This window comes from Fistularia commersonii, chromosome 11 (genome assembly GCF_037954325.1).
Source record: "Fistularia commersonii isolate RoL2024-O1a breed Wild chromosome 11, RoL_Fcom_v1.0, whole genome shotgun sequence".
Taxonomy (NCBI): domain Eukaryota; kingdom Metazoa; phylum Chordata; class Actinopteri; order Syngnathiformes; family Fistulariidae; genus Fistularia; species Fistularia commersonii.
In genome coordinates, this window is record NC_141294.1 from 892,199 (window position 1) to 914,382 (window position 22,184).

At 43.7% G+C, this 22,184-nt stretch overlaps 1 protein-coding gene across 2 annotated transcripts in view; it reads left to right on the forward strand.

The window, feature by feature from the left end:
- cdkal1 (CDK5 regulatory subunit associated protein 1-like 1) overlaps window positions 1-22,184 on the forward strand; it is a 239,643-nt gene that overhangs the window by 155,555 nt on the left and 61,904 nt on the right. For both annotated transcript variants that reach the window (XM_086156022.1, XM_086156023.1), the window contains exons 11-12: window positions 4,064-4,244; window positions 16,228-16,290. In XM_086156022.1, coding sequence (XP_086012148.1) covers window positions 4,064-4,244; window positions 16,228-16,290 — 244 coding nt within the window. The remainder of the gene's footprint in view (window positions 1-4,063; window positions 4,245-16,227; window positions 16,291-22,184) is intronic.

The window sequence follows — 22,184 nt, forward strand, 5'->3', positions numbered from 1 at the left end:
CAGATATCTTGACCCTCAACGAACCTCACAGTGAGCTAAACACTTTTGGATGATGGTACTGTATATTGTAACATCCGTAGCAGACTTTTGGGGGGACGCTGGGTGTTCAGGAGGCCTGGTAGAGCGCCTGGTATCGCAAAATAATAAAAGACACTTTCACAAACTAAACAGCACAAAGTGGACAGTATTCACGCTTAGGCAAACTGCAATGGAGGACTTTGTGTGCCGGACACAACCTACGATGACATCAGCCGCTTCTCTCCATGAACCAATCAACATGAAGAACGGAACCACATGCTCAGTCAGCCAATAGCACGCAGAAGACGGATCACATGGGTACAATGGTGGGAGCCAGAGTTCGCTATGCCGGGAATATCCGCCTAGCAAAGGAGATCTCGTATTTTATTTGATTAATTTTATGATATTTTTTACTGTTTTCCTTCTTTGGCTAGAGTATGCTAGCTATTTCATCACAAAAAAAAAAAAAAAATTAAATACTTAAAAAAAAAAAAAAACTAAAGAATGATAAATCGCTTGAACCAAATGACAAATAAAAATCCGCGAAGCAGCGACGGCGAGCTAGCTAGCCCAAGTGAGGAGGGTCGGCTGCATTCTGAATGGCGCTCGTGCTCGATACGGCTCGCTTAATTGTCGTTAGTTTTATTTTTCCCTCCTCACCCCCCCCGCGCATCTGTCACAGCGTCTCATTTTATTCATTTGAAATAATTACACCGCTTTCTTTTTGCTGTTTTTGCCAAAGAGGGTGTCCTTTGATATCATTCTCTGATCAATACTAATTGCTGTTAAGTCTTAGTCCGGGCCTGACACGCCTGATACTGTCTGCTTTGATAGATCCCGCTCTGCTCTCGCTGTTTATCTCCCCTCCGCACACCAAAAATGACTTATCTTTACTCCGTCAGTGTTTTCCCTTCCTCATTCTCCCACAGCTTGTGTTTATTTGCAAGATAACTAATTTGTCCTGTTTTTTTTTTGTTTGTTTTTTTTTCCCCCTGCAATCAGATATGTCTTTTTTTTCCCGGTCAGGTCCCCCACATAGATAATCTACTACAACACACACCTTATAAGCCGACCGTTAGTTAGATATATTTATTTTCTCTTTGTTTTGTTTTTCATGGAACGAAACGGGCCCTCGTGGTAATTATGTCCAGACCCTGAAATTCCTTGGTTTTTTTTTTTTTCGGTTTTCACTTTTTCAGATTTAAAAATAACCCCCGTCTCTCTTTGTTGGTTTAATTGAAAGAGTGGAGTCGAAAGCTAATCTGTCATACGTCTCGTTTTCGTTGTCTCCCCCCCCCTTTCTCCTTTTTTTTTTGAAAGGTGAGCAATAACAAGATATATTTCGCCTCTCTCATTTTAACAAGGAGAGTATCAGTGTGGTCCTTGTTCATTAGTATCACACATCACACCTCCATCACCCTTAGATCTGGGAGACACAGAGGTGTCAAACTGACAGTGTTGTATGTGTGTGTGTGTGTGTGTGTGTGTGTGTGTGTGTGTGTGTGTGTGTGTGTGTGTGTGTGTGTGTGTGTGTGTGTGTGGTGCGTGCGTGCGTCTTTTTTTTTTTTTTTTAACTCCCTTTCTCCACTCGCAGCCTCCACCTTTTGGAAAAATCTAGAATAGGCTCTTCACACCCTCTCTTTGCTCTTCCTTTCCTCACATTCTGTTTCCATGTGATACTTTTCAATCTGGCCACTGACATGGAATAAATCGTCCTCAGACGCCACAGAAGATTAGTCCAGCGTCACAATATGTATATATTTATATTTTTGTATGTATGTACATATGCACAGAATTCAAATGTAATCTGCTGGGACCACAAATATGCTTGTTTAATCGCATTCTTAATTCTCTTCACTTTCCATCCTGCGGAATAAAATAGCTGGAAGGAATCTACCGCCGACTCGTGCCCATACATTAAATGGCAATAAGTTGTTTGACTTTTTTTTCCTTTCCAGCCTTCGGTTTATTTTAGATTATTTTTTGTTTTTGCGGTTTGCACCCCGCGGCCGCGCATCATTTCTAAAATGCGTTTTATGAGCTAAACCCCCGCGTGTCCTGTGGAAAGAGGCTTCCTGTTCCCTATCAACTGAAAATGTGCGTAGCCATAAACACAGAACCTCAGCGGAGAAAAGAAAAGGAGGAGAGAACTATATCTTCCCACTTCAAGACGCTTCACTTGATTTATTATTGTCGGAAGCCCACGGGCAGCAAATAGTCCTTTGTTTACCTAACAAAGTAATTAATTAAAACCATTTATTTTGTGTGAAAATGCTCATAAGGCTTAGAACCACCGCTCGAGGGGATCGGAGTGGTTAATATAAATAATAAATGGTGTATTATTCATTAATTCAGCCATTTAACCACTCGGTGTTCTTATATATATAATACTCCTTCCCGTAGGTTACTTATCAGGCGGATCTGCGGGGTCAAGGATGCTCGTGGCTGCAGGCCATTGGTTAATATTAATGACCATCAGCCAACTGGAAGTCATCAATAGGTCAGAGGTTATCGCGGGTCTGCAGATGCAGGAAGTTAATGTAATTAAAGATGCATCGCCATGTCAGTGCCGGGGACGTTGTCTTTTCCGTTCCGCGTTGATGTCTCATTCTGTTTCCTTGCTCCGAAATTGAAATGTGCATTTTTGGGTAGCGGCGCCCAGAACGGCGGCGGCGGTGGAGGAAAAAAATAAAAAGTGTCCCGTCAGAAGCGAGATGATTAATTTGTTGCGCGGGAGAAGCTTTAGAGAAAAAAAGTGTCTGTATTTTTGGAGTACAACTTCATAGATATATAAAAACACATGCAATCGTTTGTTGCAAATAACATTTCAGCTTCTTGTTAAAGACTGATTGGCGTATCGTTGCTTCACCACCCATTCCGCCGCCTTGAGCTTTGATAGAAAGCTTTTAATCAATGGTCCGGCTGGCTTGTATCGACAATGATTTCCAATTATCCCCTGCATTGATACCATTTGCTGTCTAACTTAATGGAGGAAAAAAAAAAAAAAAGGCCACTCTGGCAAATCTCTGCAAAAAAAAAAAAAAAAAAAAAAATGCCCGGGCAATTCTAAAGCAGGCTTGTCACTAATAATTTGGACTCGCCTCCTCACAACGTTATTTCCCGCAGATCTCTCGCATTGCTAATTTTGGCCTTTTTGCGGTAATTGACAGCTAATTTAGCCATCAGGTAGGATGCTAAGTGCCTTCGGAATCAAACGCGATCATTAAAACTGAATGGCAACATGTCAAACCGGCATAGCGGAATGTCAAATATGCTCTCCAGAGATATATGATTTTCTGACCGACAATAATGACTTCGCCCCGGAGAAGCTTGTGTAAATGTCAATATGGAAAAAAACAACACCTAACTAGTCAATGCCACATTCCCATTTCCCACTGCTTACGATTAATCCGATGAGCCGGCGGATCGATAATCAATGCCGAACAATTGGCGGCAGAGGTTGCTAACCGGGTTTTGATTGGCCGGATGAGTCCGCGGGGAAAGGCTCCGGGCTCCCGAAAAGCCACGGAGCCTCATTTAGTGTTTCAAAGGCATCTTTGCACGGTGGGAAAATGTGAGCGAGTCCCCGACGTCAGCATCATTTTAGTTGTCGTCAAAGATCAAGCCGTCGTAAATTTCACCTTAAATCATCATGGTGTTTTGGGTTTTTTACCCCCCAAAAATTCACAATTCCACAATTGAATCCCCGACAGTGTTAGATGTTCTCCAGTCGCAGACGTCGACGATGTCGTCCTGATTAACGTCTCATGAGCTACAGGCTTATTTCATGGCTTTCAGCTGTAGATCCTTTCAGAGGATCCACATTCACGGTCTTCAACCTTCCTGGTAACACCCGGTTTGGTTGTGCAGTGTTTTAGCATCAAGATGTGCAGAAAGACTTTGTCGGATATCGCCGATTTATTTATCCAGGATCGATTCGGCCTCACCGGATCGATTTCTGGCATCTTGGCACGTCTTTTTAGAAGAAGACGAGCGCCTCGGTGCGATGTATTCTATTTTTTTTATTCTTTTCTTTCTCTCCCAGGGTCCCGGGTGTGACCATCGCCACAGACATCATCTGCGGGTTTCCCGGAGAGACGGAGGAAGACTTCCAGGAGACGATGGACCTGGTCGCGCGCTATCGATTCCCCAGCCTCTTCATCAACCAGTTCTACCCGAGACCGGGGACGCCCGCCGCCAAGATGGAGCAGGTGCCAGCGCACGTGGTGAGTCCACGCTGGGGGATCCGGTCGGATCCGACGCAGACGCTGCTTTGCTTCAGTGTTGGTGTCCAGGTGTTCTCAGGCGTTCTTAAACTCACGATTTGGATTCGATTTATCGGAAACGGGTCGTTAGGCGCGATAAGGCGACGGCCCGTTCTTCGGAACGTGGAACCGTCGAGTTCCCGCTGGGGACGACGATCCACGTGATGTTGTTGAGTGAGGATGGGAAATAAAACGGGGGTCATCTCAAATGATCAGATCTGCAGGCGAAATGGCACCCGAAGCCGTTTGCAACTTCTAACGCCTACGATGATTTATTGCAAAGATCTCACTCGTGGTTCGCCCTCCTTCCCCGCTTTTTTTATCACATTGCTAATGTCACTACCAGCATTTCTAAAATATTGTGAAGAACAGTCAGTGGAAATGCAGGCGACACATTTTTTATTGCATTTTTTATTTCTCTCGTAAATCTAGAAATCGCCGTTCGAACGTTAAAGTTCCCGCTCTTTAAAACAGACCATAATGTCCCGCTAACACTACTAGCATTTGGAGTCCCCTTCATATCGTCCCCGTTCGTACCATAACAAAACCACATGATATTGTCATTGTTGCGCTGCTGTGACAAAAGAATTTCCCCCCTGGGGATCAATAAAGTATCTTATCTCAGCATTGGTTCCTCCATCTTGAAGCAGCAGACACTCCATGTCTTCAGACGGGTTTCTCCTGCATCTTCACGTGTCTTAATCCTTAATGAGTGTCACAACGTCATTTGCAGCACATTTTTAGCCGCAACAGTTTTGACAAAATTGCGCTTCAAACCAGATTAAGCAGACCGGAGTTGCAAACTTCAAATCGCGGCGCCTCGACAAAACGACAGCTCAAATCCCAGCGGAATGGGAACCGGACGCTTTTTTTTTTTTTTACAGCGAACGCCGTTTTACTTTGCGAACGCACGCGGGGTTTTTTGCAGGAGCGTGCGTGGGCTGCGGGGAAAGTGCACGGCGGCCCCTCGTCATCCGAAAAATGCAAAATCCCGTTCCAGTTCTGTCTTGGCTCGGTGACTTCTTTACACATATTATTAATCCTGAAAGCTATCAGAAGACGGGCGCGCATGCACAGGAGACACATGAAGCACCGAGTATTAATGTGGAAATGACTCAGTGTTTAAATGTACTCCAGGTTCCACCGATGGAGAATACCTGGCCAGGATTTACTCGGGATTAGCGAAGCAGCAGCTGTGGTTGACAAGATGATACATCTGTCAGTCAAAAGGAAATATCCGGGAACGCACCTCTCGCTGTAAAATCCCAAATCTGTTTTTTATTTCATTTTTTTCAAGAGCTGCCAAAAAAGGCACACTTGAGCTTTGAAACGTGGCCATGGGAATCAGAGAAGTTTCTCAAATGGGATGTTTTAACGGCGCCTTAAAAGATACGTGACGGGCTCACGCTGGACGCTGCTTGTTTTGAGCTCCCGACGAAGGAAATATTCATTCGGTCATCCGCGATCTACGCCGCTTATCCTCCGCTCAGGGTCGCGGGGTGCCGGAGCCTATCCCGACAAGAGACAGGCGACAATTCAATCTCTGGTTTGCATGCCGGGCGGAAACGTGCACAAAGACGTCAGCATCCACCCGCTCCTTCACGTCATATCGAGACATCCGGCTGTTCACGTCGAGACGTACAATAATTCCCTCTCGTTCACACATAGCGAGACTTTCAGCCATTCACCCTCTCATCCGTGCCGTCTGGTGAATTTTGTGTCTCCAATGAACCTCCTGCATGTTGTTAGACCCTGGAAGGAAAGCGGAGAACCTGGAGGAACCCTAACAGGCACGTGGAGAAGCTCCACTTCTGACCTTCTGACTAAGAACGGCAACACTAGGCGCATTTTATCATCAACATCATTCCTGTTCTTGTCATTCTGATTGTTATTGTTGTTATTGTTATCATAAACAAATACAAGAGTCAGTAGCGAATCACAACCAGCGGAGATGTAGGGAGTTGTTATCCTTAAACCACAATATTATTCTATTTGTATTAGGTTTGCAATGTTTTCCTGGAACCGTGTTCACTTGAAAGATTAATAATCATCTCAAATGCCTCTCTCTCTTTTTCCCTCTCTCTCTTTCTCTGACCCGCGTTCTTCTGTTTGACCTCCGATGCAGCTTGTTATACGTATACGTTCAGGCTTTTCTTGGATTTACACTCCCTCACCCTTTACCATCAAAGTGTTGACACATCTCTTTCAAGTGGAACATCTTCATAAGTAATTCTCTTTGTCCCTCCTTGGCTCCATCCATCCTCCTCCTCCTCCGAGGAGAAGCCGAGTGTGTCTTAGAGGTATGGCTCCCCTGACAACCGCGCTCCTGCTCCCCGTCTTCTTATCTTTTTCTTTTTCTTTCCCGCTCTCCTTTCTTTCCCCTCCGTCTGCCTCATCCGACTCTTATTGTCAGGGGTTGGATGGAAGCGCGCTGCTTTTTTTTTTTTTTTTCCACGGGCGACGCTTTGATACTCCGACTGTGGCAAAACGCGAGATCCCGTCAAAGCCGTTTTATCGTCGTCTCTCCTCGCCGTATGCAATTATTTCGCCGACGTTACTGTTTATTTCACGACTGCGGAGGTTTCCGGTTTCACGTGGGTGAAATGACACCGCCGGCTTTAAAAAAAAAAAAAAAAGTGTTAAAAAAACATGCGCGCAAAAAGCAGATTTTTAGTAATTTTTCAATATTTTTTTTTAACTGTTTAAATTTACCTCAATCTATTTGTGGTTGAGGGAGAGGATAAAAAAAAAAAAAAAAACTTTGAGTGATGTGCACGGGTCCCCCTGAAATCAGTCCACCTGCTTCTGTGGTTAATGGCCGCACACTATATTACATCATCGGTCTGCATGCACCTGTCCTCACACACACGCACACACACACACGTGCACGTGTGCACACAAACACAAACAATTGTGCACGCCGTCCCCGCGAACGGTGGCAGCTAGGCAACGTCGAGGCCACGCGGGGTCAGTCATTAATAAAGTGGACCAGATGGTTTGTCTGGAACACAACTGTGTTGAATAGCCATGGGAGGGATGGATGGAGGAGTAGATGGAGTAGGAAGGGAAGACGGAGGGGGGGTTTGCAACACACAGAGACAGAGAGAGGGAGAGAGCGATGAAGTAGGTAAGCTAAGGAGAGAGGAACAAAGGGAGAAATGTGAAAGGTGGCTGGATGGAGGGAATAAAAAGCAGACTGAAAGAAGCAGCCATAGGGACGCGCTCAGCGGGGGGCCGGCCGTGTCACCGGACGCTTTTGAAAGGACGCTTGAATATTTAACCCAGCGGCGTTTATTAAACCGCACACTTTCTCGCTCTGATATTTCTTATCAAAATATACTGCTCAAAAAAATAAAGGGAACACTTGAACAACACAATGGAACTCCAAGTCAATCACGCTTGTGTGAAATCATAGTGTCCACTCAGGAAGCAACACAGATTCATTTGGACTTGTTTTAAGGACATTACATCAAAGTTGGATCAGCCTGGAGTTTGTTTTTACACTTTCATTTGGAGTGTGATTCCTAATCCAGACCTCCATGGGTCGATACGATTGATTTCCATTGATCATTTTTGTGTGATTTTGTTGTCAGCACATTCAACTGCGTAAAGAGCAAAGTATTTCATAAGAATATTTCATTCATTTAGATCTAGGATGTGTTTGTTAAGTGTTCCCTTTATTTTTTCGAGCGGTGTAGTTTGGGGCGACGGCCTTGACAAACGCACGCGCTCGGAAAAATAAGAAAAACAAGATGCGAAACAGAGACGGATCCGTCTCGGCCAACGGGGGACGGCGAAACGCTCCGGCTGCGATGGGGTCCAGGTGTTTTTTTGCGGGGGTCCGAGACCCCGACGTATCGCCGCACCGTCCCGGCTTGATGTATGAGAGACTGCAGAGAAGGAGGGAGAGCGCAAGGCAGATGGAGGGAAAATAAGACCACAGGGATGGAAGAGCATGTTGCGAATGAGAGGATTGTGAACGCTATTAGCTGGGATCTCCATAATCATCCTCAGGTGACCAGAACATAGCCTTGATAAATGGACTCGCCGAGCGCACAATGTGTGTGTTGGCCGTCTGCTGGTATGTAAGAAAGAACTGAGAGCGAGCAGCTGCCGGAGACGGCGAAAGAGAGAGAGAGAGTGATAGAGAAGGAGATTAGCCGTTCTTGCGGGACAGTGTTTTTAATTTCCCCAGATTGTAATTGGTTAAGGACTCCATTACCCACGAGGCACCGGTGCGGCTGCTGTCAATGTAAAACAGCTGGCCGGCCGGTAGAAGCGCCATCCCAGAGCTTCGCTATCATTTATCTACGCCAGGGTGCGCGCACAAACACCTGCCTGTTTTTCGGTTCTGTTTTATTTTTCATTTTTTTACCTTTTCCTGTCCGGAAAGCAGCCTCCCGCTCCCCGTGGCGCCCGTCAGGGGACGCAACAACACTTGACCGGCAGCCAACAGGTGCTAAGATTGAGATAATAGCGGGGTTGCCGTGCCGACCCACTCAGGGCCGCTCTTGATTAATGAGCACCAAGTCAAGTGATCATGGAAGAATAACATATTGCATTTTAATGATCGCAGGTTTCGCCTCTCGTGTTTATTTTATCCACTTTTTTCTTTATTTCGCCACTCATAAATGCTTCTTTTCAACCGGAGCTTTAACGAGCTGAGATAATTGACAAAGGTCGCGGGGTTACGAGTCACAGTCATCCGGTGCATCGTAGTCAATCTGAGAAATGTGAATGTGTGTGTGTGTGTGTGTATGTGTGTGTGTGTGTGTGTGTGTGTGTGTGTGTGTGGACTTGCAAGATCTGAGGTTCTGTTTGGATGACATGGATCTTTGCAACCGTCACTCTGAATAGTTGTTGCGCACGTGAACAGTGAAGCAAGAGTCAACGCCTCGCTTGAGCATCTTTTGAGTATTGGAACTGCAGAGAGAATAGAATAAGAATAGAAAATATAATAATTTAAAAATATCCATCATCGTTATTGTCATAATTTACAATAGCTGTAATACCATTATTATTATTATTATTATTGTTATTATTATTATTATTGTTATTATTATTATTATTATTATTATTATTAGATTGAATTGTGGTTATTATTATCATTATTAATATTATTATCATTGTTGTTGTTGTTGTTAAAAACAACAACAGCAATAATAATAGTAACAATAATAATGTGTTATTAATAACAAAAAATGTGATTTGATGATAATAATAATTATAATTATAAAAATAATAACGATAATCACCAATGTTCCCGCTGAGCCGTGTGTTTGCAAAATCGCATCCTGCTCTCGTGTTCTCCACGCAAAGCAATGCTGAACTGTAAATAAATTAAACACATTTATTTTATTTACAGTTCTGCCTGGATTTTATTTCATGCGCAGCGTAGATTTGCTGTGCACGGAGAACACTGGAGCTGTGCACGACTGTGCAAGCGAGCAGCTTAGAGGGAACACTGATAATAACCACCATCGTCGTCATCACTTTATGGCTGGTTCCTTATAATAATAGTAATTATTATTATGGATATTATCATTTTTTGTTGTTATAGACGATAATTCATAATAACTGAATGGAGGCCTGGTGGTTAGCGCTCTCTCCCCGTGTCTGTGTTGCTTCCCTCAAGGCTCTCCGGTTTCCTCCCGCTGTCCTAAAGCAAGTCAGAGGTTTATCGAAGACCCTAAATAAAGGCTCAACGCCTAACTTGACACTTGACCGTGTTCAGTATCATGGCGCCCACAGAGGTCACACACAAAGAAAGGATCTCCCCGGATCACCGCCGTCGTCGGCCGCTTTTCGTCGACGCCACGGGAAGTGTTAATCCTTCACGTAGCCTTTATGCCCGAGGTTTTCCTCGGAGTAGTGCGGCACAAACATCTCCCGGCCGCTGGTCCAGGCTCTCCGGCAACAACATCTGCCCATCATTAGGGGGAGATGGCGCTGCGCAGCGGCGTCCACCTGGAGGCGCGAACTTCAGCCGCTACGGCAAGATCAGTGTCACCTTGCCCCCTAACCCGACGTCCATGTGCTTGCAAAGACAGGGACGGGGTGACGTGCACCAAAACACTCTTGCGGACGCGTCTTCGCCCCCTCGTGTGCTTCACGACTAATAAATACAGATAATAGTGACGCCGTTGTCTTCATGCAGAGACGCGGGATGAAACAGGAGCTTTAGCTGGCGCGGCATGTACTTGCGTCCGGCCTGCTCCTGTCTGTGTGTCTGTCTGTCTGTGTGTGTGTGTGTGTGTGTGTGTGTGTGTGTGTGTGTGTGTTTAGATCCCGTGTACGATCATACACACCCGTGTAATGTCACTTCCCGTTAGACACAGTGTCCGTCTCTAGCGGCATTACCAGATGGACGTTGATGTAACAACTATCATTCCTCATCACTGCGATGACAGGTTCACACACACACACACACACACACACACACACACACGCACACACACACACGGCGGATCTGCATTTCTGGCTTGACACTAACACAACCTGGACAGCATGCTAGATTAACTTGCTTGCTTGATGGGCCACACACATGCATGCACACACACACACACTACTTACACACACACACACAACACACTAAAAACACACACACATGCGAACTTGCTAAAAAAACAAAGATATAATAGAATAAACAGACGTCTGTAAGATCTCTCCAATTCGATGATTTCAAAGACTTGCATTTTATCTCTGTATTTTTCCAATATTGCTGCAGTGGAGTTGCTTCCAGGGGAGAGATCGAGGTATTGATTGGTATTTATATTTTTCTCCGTGACGGTGGAGCCAAATTATCCAGCTGGTCAGATTAATCTCGCTCATAGGAAATGACTTAAATGTGTTTTTCATTTGGCCTATGTGTTTGCTGATTTAAGCACATTTAATCGCCCACAGTTGTCTTATCCTACGGTGGATTTAAATAATCAATGATGCCAGGAGACGTCCAATTGGACGACCCTTTTAATCAAATATAGTGCCTCGGCATATGTCAGTGGTTTACAAACTACTCCGTCTCAAAGGCTCGGCTTTGGCGGTTCGACCACTGCCATCTTTGCCATTTTAGCCAGAGGTTACATTGGAAGGGAAACCCGTAAATGGATGGAAACCCAGAGGAACTGTGGCGCCGGCTCACTTTAAATACTTTTAAACTGTTACGGTAAAATCGCTCTTTCTTGCAGCCATACTCGTACCATGATGGCTCTTTTTCAGTACTTCGTATTGCTTAATATTAAATTATTATTATTATTGTTATTTTTATTTATTTTATTTCATTTTCAGAAAATAAATGTATAATTATTTATATATATTATTTATATTATATTCATTTATATTTACAATTTCACTGAGACTATTTCAATTTATTTTTTTATTATTAAAGTGTACCTTTTATGAAACCCAGAAAGTGCTGAAGTGGGGAAAATGTTCCAGCAGCACCACTATACCAGCAAGGGAATAATTATTACAGCAGGAATGATGAATGGATGGTTTAAATACAATCATAGTTTAGAGTAAGTAGATGTTTAGAGGGCAAAGAGTGTCATATTCACAGGAACAAGGCTCTGTACGAAAACGTCTGGGAAAGGAATGATATTTCTGACGTCTGGCTGTTGAGTGGTTTCTTTGTTTAATGTACATATATGTATATGTATATGTATATATATATATATATATATGTATATATAGGAGATTTATGGACATTGTGAGAGGATATGAAGTTAGTTGGTGTGAGAGAGGAGGATCCAATAGAGTTAAGATGGAGAAGGTGGATTCACCGTGGCGAAGATATGCATAGAAGTATATATAAATACAGGCATTATTACAGTAAAAATGATCTTTATTTCTTATCAGGATGGCTCTTTTTCAGTAGTTTGCATTGCTTAAAAGACCTTTAAAAAGATGCTTTTAAAAGATGCTAAAAAAGACCTTAAAACACTTGATAGCCTTTAACCTTGACAATATATATTAACCTTGACTATTTATATTTTATTGTATTTCTTATTCTCCCTCCTTCCTACTATTATCTATTATTGTTATGTTTTTGCTTGAAACTCTGGCACAACAATTTCCTTCAGGATAAATAAAGTTGTTCTCATCTCATCATCTCTCTTAAAATGGATTTATTTTATTTTATTTCATCTTATTTTATTCTATTTATCTTATTTTATTTTCAACGATTTCATTTTAGACCATTTTAATTTATTTTTCATCAGATAAGTTGACCTTTTATTAAGTGTTACAGCATGACAACTTTGTGAGGCCGCTATAACAACAAGGGAATAATCATTACAACAGGAAAATATTGAAATGCAATCCAGTAGATATTGTTTGGAGGGCAGAGAGCGTCATATTTAGAGGAGCAAGACTGTGTTTTCACGCAGCGTTTCACAAAAACGTCTGGGAAAGGAATGATATTCCTGACATCTGGCCGGTGACTGGGCTCCTCATCCTTTCTGTCCTCTTCGCTCCACTGCTGGTTGAAAGCGTGGAGGGGTTGATAGTGTGTGTGTGTGTGTGTGTGTGTGTGTGTGTGTGTGTGTGTGTGTGTTTGTGTGGGAAGGGGGCTGCTTCCCTCGCCAGTTGATTTACAAGACTGCGCTCCAATTTGATTTGTATTTTGAAAATCCTAGTGATAGAGCTCTATGGGAGTTTGTTTCCATCAATTCAAACCGCCTCTCAAATAGTACAAGGATCATAAACCAAAGATCACAAAGATTATATTCCTTGCACTGTTTCATTGCTGTTTTTTCTTTTTTTTTGTAGTTTCAAACCACTGCTTGGCTTCGACTGTTTCAACCTTTGTCTATTTTAAGAGCGCGGCGTTCTCGTCTGTAAGCCGGTGTGTAATCACGCACGGCTGCATCTTCCCCTGGTGGGTGTGTCTTTGTTGGAGCTGCTGAGGGTTTGAGAAATCCTTACCTGCGGTTACATTTGTCTTTCAGATTCACACACACACACACACACACACACACACACACACGCAGCATGATGGCGAGAGCGATGAGGGGTGGAAGGAAGAGGCAGGGTAGTTTTGAGGTGCAATGATGAGAGGACGGCTCTCACCTAAGGTGCTCCAGGCAGATAGTGTGCGAGAGGCACACTGAAGGGAGGAGGAGGAGGCGGCAGGAAGGAGGGGAGAAAGAATAAATATGAGTTTTCCTCGCCCGACGCTGAGAAGCGCGAAGAGGGAGTCAGGATGGAAAGGCGAAGGGAACTGTGAGGGAAATACTTGGAGGGGGTCTGTTCAGAAATGACAAGATTCTAGATCATGGAGGTCAAAGTCATTTTCACCGAGGGCCACGTCAGCATCGCGGACGTCCTCAAAGGGCCACAAATGCTCCTTAATGTTAAAAAACTCTGAATTTATTACTCATTCAAATCCAAAATGTTGCATTTGCATTCATATAGATGTAAAAAAAAGTGAGGTTTACCTGAGAGATGAGAACAACTTTATTTATCCCGAAGGACATTGTTGTGCCAGAGTTTCAAGCAAAAACCTAACAGTAATAGATAACATAAATCTACATAAATCTGCGACAACATAAATCCTTTTATATTGTCAGGTAAAGAAACCCACAGTATCAGTCAAGAGAATAAAAAAAAATATCATCCAACACAAGTTATTGACTTTGTTTAAAACCATCAACTTTAGGGATCATTTTTATTTCTTAATTCCACTTGTTGAAAACTGCATTGACGTGGATGCACTGCGATCTGACGAGAGAGAGAGAGATGGGAACAACTTTATTTATCCCGAAGGAAATCGTTGTGCCAGAGTTTCAAGTAAAAACATAACGGTAATAGATAATAATAGGAATGAGGAAGAATAAGAAATACAATGAAAATATAAATTGTCTTAACTGTTAACTACAAAGATTTTAACATTCCCTGCGGCTGAGGGAAGATGGCGGGACGCCGTCACTTTGTAACACCATGCGCACGAATTGTGGGAATATGTTTAATGGTCAATGCAAGCGATTAACTTTATTTAATTTAACACATTCTGGCGGGCCACGAGTTTGACGGACGAGAGCCGTGATGGCGGCGAGGGGAGGCGGCCGTGTTGGACGGAAAAGAGAAATAACAGATTATGTTGTTTACTTCAGGAGTCGCCGCTTTTCCTCCCAATGCGTTGTTTTTCGTTCCCATCCGTTAAAGAGGTTTCCCCCGACCTACGTCCACATGCACGCCATACAATACTTCTCCCCCTCCCGCCGCGTTCGTCCGTCACGCCATAATGATGCCCGAGCGCCATGGCGGAGTAACCTGTAGGTCGCGCGTCTCCATATGCACACAGCCGGCCTAAAGGAGATCGGATGGCCCTTTACACTTTCAGCACCAAGTAAGAGAGAGGGAGGGCAGGACGGAGAAAGGCGATGCATGCAGACTCCCTTTAGCTATAGTAGCGTATACATATATTCCCCCCCGTTAGCCAGACGTGGCCTAATCAACGGGCTAATTAGCGCTCTTTGTAACTGCGTCAGTCTCATGTAACTGATTGCATTAACAACCGCCACACATCAAACAGTCATGTCTCACGCTTGTGCATCTCATTACACATTAAGGCGCTGCGGAAAGAAAAAAGAAAAAAAAAAAAAAGGTTAAGGCCAGACTTTGAGCGGGAATGGAAAATGAGAAATACTTTTTTTTTTTTTTTTTTTTTCTCCTGCCACGGCTGGTGGGCAAATAAATGTATTTCTCTCTTTCCCGCTCGCTCTCCATCCGTCGCATATTTTATAGATTTAATGAATCACTGTAGGCGTTGTTCTCAGCCGTGATTTTTTTTCCCCTTTCTGCTTAAGTGACCTAATAAGTATCATGAGTTTTGGTCCTAAAAGTACACTGTGCAAACAAACTGAAGAAAACCCTGCTTGTTGCCAACTTTTTTTTTTTTTTTCAGGGAACGTTTTACACGACGACGTATCTTATGAGCGTCGACGATGAACGAGGGCCGAAGTTCAATTTATATGCAAAGGGTGACATTAAAAAAAAAAGAGTTCCCCACTGTGGGTTGAAAAAAAAAAAAAAAAAGGGAAACAATGAATATTTACGAGCTCATAAAGGTCCCGTGTTGAATCATCATTGGAAGCAGCGGAGAGGGTTTCCTTGTCAATGATAAAATGGCATTTTGAAACGTATAACTGCTCCAAAAAGAACCAACCCTGGTTTCATCCAGGTAAGAAAATTTTATTGAACAATAACAACTATTTTACATTATACACAGACGCACAGTGTTTTGCGTTTCCACCCCGTACTGAGAAGGTTCAAGGATGGCGTCTTCGTGCTGTGGGTTTCGTTGCATATCTACAGTTTATGGTGTGCGAACCCTCCTTTGTCAATGAGACGTACAAATAATACGGTTATATATCTCTGTAAAACCTGTCAACGGTTGTATGGCCTTCCAAGTCCTGCACCGAGCGCACATGAGATGTTTCCCAAGAAACCTTTTTTCGTTTTACTTTTAATTAAATACGTATTAGTTACAAATGCTTTTTTTCCGCACAGTGGCTGTAACAGCGCCGATGAAAAGGATAGAAAATAAACAAGACGAGGAAAAGTCCATCCGTCCATCCATTTTCTTTCCCCGTTAAACTCGGAATGGAACGGCCTCGGAATCGTGACCAGGCTAAATGTTTTGGCGGCGTGAAGCTCGTCAGGCCAAAAACAACCATAAATTACCCGCATGGTTGTTTAAGTGTTCAGATTGTGTGAAAAAAGTCTGGAAATGACGATATATCATGCATAACTTTGAACTTCTGCACTACATGACCCCGACTCTCACCGGGCCCGGTCTGTCCTGTCTCTAGCGAGAAACCTCTTTTCAACTCCTTTGTATGTCCAATGCATGCGAAAGGAATTGACAATAAAAGCTGACTTGACTTTTTGGTTTTGTTCTTAACTTGGTATTTTCTGGTTTGTTTCTCTTGTGTTCCTCTAGAAGAAGCAAAGGACCAAACAGCTGTCGCAACTCTTTCACTCCTACAACCCGTACGACCACAAGGTAAGACATCGTCCTCCTCGCATGGGTTCATCCACGCTTGCCCTTTTCAGACCTTGTATTATCACGCGTCCCGAGTGACGGGTTCGCCAGCGACTTCACGCCTCCACCTGGCGTGAAAACACACATGTATTTTCCCCAGGTCACATGTTTTGGATTGAATCGGGCAAAAGCTGGATGGTTTTAAACATCACGCTTTTCCCCTGTCTTTCTTTTTATCTTCTTATTTGCCTCGAACTTGTTCACGTTACAGCTCCGAGTTACCGGAGGTAACATTGCTAGCATCCGTCAAGCGTGCAAAGTGAAGAGTCGTTTTGTGTTTTTCACTATCACCCATTTTATCTTGGAGGATCTCACGGTGAATTCTTGTAGAAATCATCTTGTCTCGGTATTTGAATTGCTAATGCTAACGTTTAGCGTAACAACCCCCCTTACGCGTAGTTTCTGCAGATCAACTCTTCCATTTACGCAACAAGCCGCCATAACCAAGACCCGCCCGAAAACCTGTCGGTTTTATTCAGAAACTCCACGCAGGTCATTAGAATTGAAGAAGCCTCTCAGATGAGAAACATCTTCAAGTGAAGAAATTCAAGTCCAGTTGCCAAGACGAGACAAATTCTACTCAAGTTCCACGTCGCCACTTTGCGGCACCGTGAACAAGTCCTGGAGAAGGATTGATTCCCGCCTCCCTCAAGACTCTCAAAGAGTTGTTGGCGCCGCCAAGTGCTTGCTAACTGCTCGTGGTTCGTCCACGATTGGTTAAATGCAGAGAAATAATTTCCCGCAGGGAATTAATGAAGCATAATAACATCAAATGAAAATAAAAGTCATGGTTCGCGTGATAGATTCTTCCATAACGTCCAGTCAGATTATTTTATATGTAAATATGGTGCCAATCACTCTAGAGTTGCATGCAGAGCAGGTCTGGACCACGCTTTTCAAAATGCACTCCGGAAACCAGGTGTTTCCCCAGTAGCGAGCACTACATTACGCTGGTAACACTGGTGGCCATGTTTAGATCTGCTGGGAAAGAGACAAAAGTCACCCGTCTGTCAGTAAAGGCCCAAGAATACATTTAAAACCTGCAAAATAGTTGTGTCTTTTTGGTTTTGTTTTTCTTTACTCGCGCTAGATAGCACCAGGTAGTGTGTTTTTGTGAGCCTGATCTTAAATACGCGTGTGTGTGTGTATCATTCGATGAACAAATTGGAGTGAAGCTTCCCACTCGTATGCACAAATAATATTTTTTTAGGATTTATTTGTTTCTCCCACCTCGGCCCTCTGCTCAAGTGAGTCGCTGTAGTGCATTTATTACGTGTACGGCGGTAATTGAAGGGATCTGACGGCGATCACGTTTCCACTCCGGCAGGCTGCGGGTCTCCACCGCCTTCTGGCACTGAAATGCACGTATCGGACCGACGAGGGTCCGCGGGAACATTTATCAGACAATATCTTCATCATATATTAACATGTTTGCATTTAAATGAGATGGTTAGTATTTGTGGACTTGCTGGCTTCCCGGCCCAGACGAGCTTCTCCGTTCCACAAATGCGTCGGAACGCTGTTGCGTTTCAGGGTTTTTGAGCAAACTCCCGAAAAGTGCAATGCACATTCATTTCATTGGCTGCCGCCCTGATGGATAAATATTTTAAAGTTGACCAGGTTACTGTTATATTTTCCAACGACTCGACTCGGGTCGTCGGGCTTATTCCATTTTCAGAGATTCTGCAAATAAATCCCCTCGCATTACAAACTGGGATAGCCATGAGATACGATTTAATGACATTAAATCGAATGTCAAGCGTGTTTCCTCCAAGATGGGCCAAGTTTTTTTTCCTTTTTTTCTTCCCTGTCCTTGTGTGTGTGTGTGTGTGTGTGTGTGTGTGTTTTTATTGGCTGAGGAAGCGCAGAGGCAAATCAGCTTGAATTAAGTCCATATAGCCGGTAGATAGAAATAAATGAAGTCTGATAATGTCCCTCATTTTACATTAAGTTCCCGTGGGGGGGGCGGGGAGGGTCTGGCCGCTCAACACGCAGTTTACGTGAGGATATCAGTTTACGAGCGCTAATCAGTATGTTGCAAGTGGGGTGTATTGAAGGAAAAGGCTAAATTGTTGTCATTATGGGCAGGGTTGCTAATATGTGTCTCCTAAAGGTACAAAAAGGTCATTAGTGAAGTCCCAGTCGGGGCGGCGGGGCTTATTGGACTTCATTGTTCTGGAGCTCAAGGCTACAAGCGTGTGAAACAATGTGTTTTTTTTTTTTTGTAAATGATCTGTTTTTCATTTTTCAATGTCCCACGGCAAACTTTGAAATCAGCGTTGTGGCCAATGGCTTCCTTAAATCCAAAGGCAACAAGGCTCCTAATGCAATCGTCAAATATTAGTCTCCATGCGCTCGTATCTTGTATACATATAAAGTTTTTTTTTTTCTTCTTTGTTCGTTTACAGCGGCTGAAAAAAATCTCATGCTCAGCAGGCCTGTATACGTTTGTTAGAGGCAACTCATTGTGTGTGTGTGTGTGTGTGTGTGTGTTTGTAATGATTAATGTGAAGTATCCTATAGCCAGATGGTGCCGAACAAGACCCATCCATCAGCAATGAAAAGACCAGTGGGCAGAAAACTGGCAGAGCATTTTGTCTGGGGCCAGCGCCCCGGACGAGACACACTCCAACTCCCTGACACCATGCAAACACACACGCTCTCTAGAGTTTTGACTGTGTAATCCACTGAGCCGTGCTGGAGCCTCGTGTTTAGATTTGGAATCGCGATTATTCTTTCTTCCCTCGCCCTCGGTCCCTGACCCCGAGATGCACGCCCTCTTTTTCATATTCATGGCACTAAAAGTTGTGTTTTCCACATTCAAGATGTACAGAGAACATGGCCATTCAGACATTGTAAAGACATTCTAACTTTGTACGCTCCCTCTTATGCGATATGCAATAGACGCCATCACTGATAATAGAAGGAAAAACAGAGATGTATTTTAAAAACACAAACTGCACCGCTAGTAAGAAAACTAATTTAGCAAAAAATGCTAACTATGAAAGGAAATCCTGCTCTCCTTCAATGGATGGGGAAGTAAAGTGGCTCCTGTGCAGCGTTAGCAGTGAGTGGGGGGTTCAGGAGCCTCACATTAACATTAGCATTGGACGTGCTAATCAAAGCTCAGTATGAGCTGTGCCCTCGTCTACTGGGAGACACATATTAGATACGTACAATGAAAGGAAGCAGGGGTTTTCATGCGTTATTACGCGTTATTTCCCATTTTTTTCTGTTCTTACATCTAAAATAAATAATTCTTGGATATACTTGTGATTCTCAACCCCTGAGCTCAAGTTAACAAGCGCTGACAACAAGCAACTGAAAAAGCGATGTCATTAGCCGCAACAGTAGCATGTTTTTCATCTTCCGACAGATGAAATCGTCCAATCCCGTGGCGGCCGCTGGTAAACACGACCTCCCGCAGTTGAGTCCAAAACGCCAGAACGGAAAAGCAGAGGGATCCGAGTGTTATCGTGTCGCGGTTGCAAGATGGGCTCGTCGTAGTATTTCAGGCGCAGCCCGTCCGCCGGGGGTTTCACACGCCGGACATGTTCTCAATGAAAATGAATGAAGTTAAAAGCAACTCAAATAAGGATTCCCGGTGAGCGCATTATGCAGAAGACCATCTCTGAGCACTCTTTCGGCCCCTTGGTGTCCACTGAGCATTGTTAAAAACAAGTTGTGCTGCTGCCAACGGTTTTTTCTTCTGACAGCTGCTCTGCCGCAAACTCAGATAGTCTGAAACTGGTTTCCGCGTCACAACGACAACGCGGCAGTTCTCAAATTGCCTCTCCGGTCTGGAGATCTCTGTCAAGCGAATCGCCCTCAGGGAACCGTGTGAAACGCGAGCTTCGCGCGGTGAACGTGCAGCTGACTGTGTGACGCCGCCGTGTGAACATGAGCTAGATTCTCCCAGGAAGGTTTCCATCATCTGGACGAGTTATTTCCCCCAAAGAATCGAGACAGTTTCGAGGAGAAACACGTAAAAAGAACAGAAAGAAGGCTTCAGGAATCCAGTACGGCTTTTTCTGGGAAGGTGAAAACAACGTCCCTGTGACGGATCCAGGGATCGGACGGATCGGAGTAGAGGATGACGAAATGAACGAGTGCTGTCGAATCGGTCCAATCAAACCACTATTCGGCTAGTTTTGAAAAGTTAGATAGTTTCATGGTTTTCTGCCTTTCGGCTTGCGGGGTCAGAGTGTGTGTGACTTGCTAAGGTGTGTCCAGGCATTCGGCTGTACCTTGCGGTGCTAACAAAGCCCCTTCAATCCCCCCAAGAACACACACACACACACACACACCTGCATCCATTCTCCATGCTGTGTTCAGAGGCCTGAATGACGAGAGTGACAATTTCCCCTGCAGCAAGGAAAAAAGAGGGGTGGGGGGACAAGCTGTCAACACGGCCCATTGCACCTGCCCGGCCCCTCGGGAGACACGAAAAGAGAGAGGAAAATATATACCAGAATAGCAAAGGATGTAAAGGTAGATAAATGCGGGGCTTATAATGAAAGAACAAAAGAAAGCATGAATTTGGAAGAAAAAAACAAAAAACACTTAATTACACTGAATAAACTTTCCCCCCGTCTGTTATTGTAAAATCCCCCGTTTGCCCCATGAAAGTTGACTTAATTATCATTTGTTGTGTTTTTTTGTTGTTTTTTTTTTAAATAAAGAGCAGGAAAAAAAGGTTAATTAGCCTAACAGCTCCGTCTCTCGCTCCCAATAGATCAATTTTTCATATTTTGAACAATTGCCGTTGCGCCGTTTCCCCTTTTCACTTTCATAATTACTTTTATTTTGTAGAACGAGGGTTTTAATTATTTTTTTTTTCCTGTTTTGCATTGTTGGGAGTAGCTAACCTCTATCTCTGTCAAACCTGATATTGGCCTGCCACATGTTTTTTCTCCCTTTCCTCTGCTTTCCTGTTAATTAACTGACTATGAAGGCAAGAGAAAGGAAGTGTGAAAGGAGAAAAGGCAGCACTCATATCAGATAGATTTATTTTCCGCTGTCTTCCCTCTAACTTGTCCCTGCACCGTCCCTTTGACTCATTTGTGAGACACTTATTCCCTCCTGCTTTCTTGTCTTTCGACTTTTCCAGCACTGTATGTATTATCTTGTCTCATCTCGCGTTGACGTTTGAGTTTGCACGGTAAATACCCGCCTCCCATCTTTGGACTGAATGCCTCACAGCAAGAAAGTCAGACATCATATATATGTATATACATATATATACATATATATGACGTGTGAATCGTCTCCATATGGCATGTAAGTGAGGAAGAGAATGGTTGAACGTCTCCATTTGTGCACGAGAGGGTGAATGGTTGTATGTCAATATGACGTGGGAATGAACGTGAATGGCTTTTTGTCTCCGTATGACGTGCGAATCAGAGGGCGAATGGCGTTTATATGACGTGTGAATGGTTGCATGTGTGTCTGCTGCATGTGGACAGGAGATGAACGGTGCTACGTCTCGGTGTGAGGTGTGAATGACAGAGCGAATGGTTGTATGTCTCAATATGACCTGAATGAGAGGATGAAAAATTAAGAAATACCTTTTATTCAGTCGTAGACTGATACCACCAAGGAGCTCCACTGAACGCCACAGGAGGTCTTTCCTACCTGAGGCGATCAGACGTTTTAATTCCCCCTCCCTCAGCCGAAGGGAATCTTCAAATCTTTGTACTTAAGACCTTAAAACACTTGATAGCCTTAACATGACAATTTATATTCTATCGTATTTCTTATTCTCCCTCCTTCCTACTATTATCTATTATTGTTATGTTTTTGCTTGAAACTCTGGCACAACAATTTCCTTCGGGATAAATAAAGTTGTTCTTATC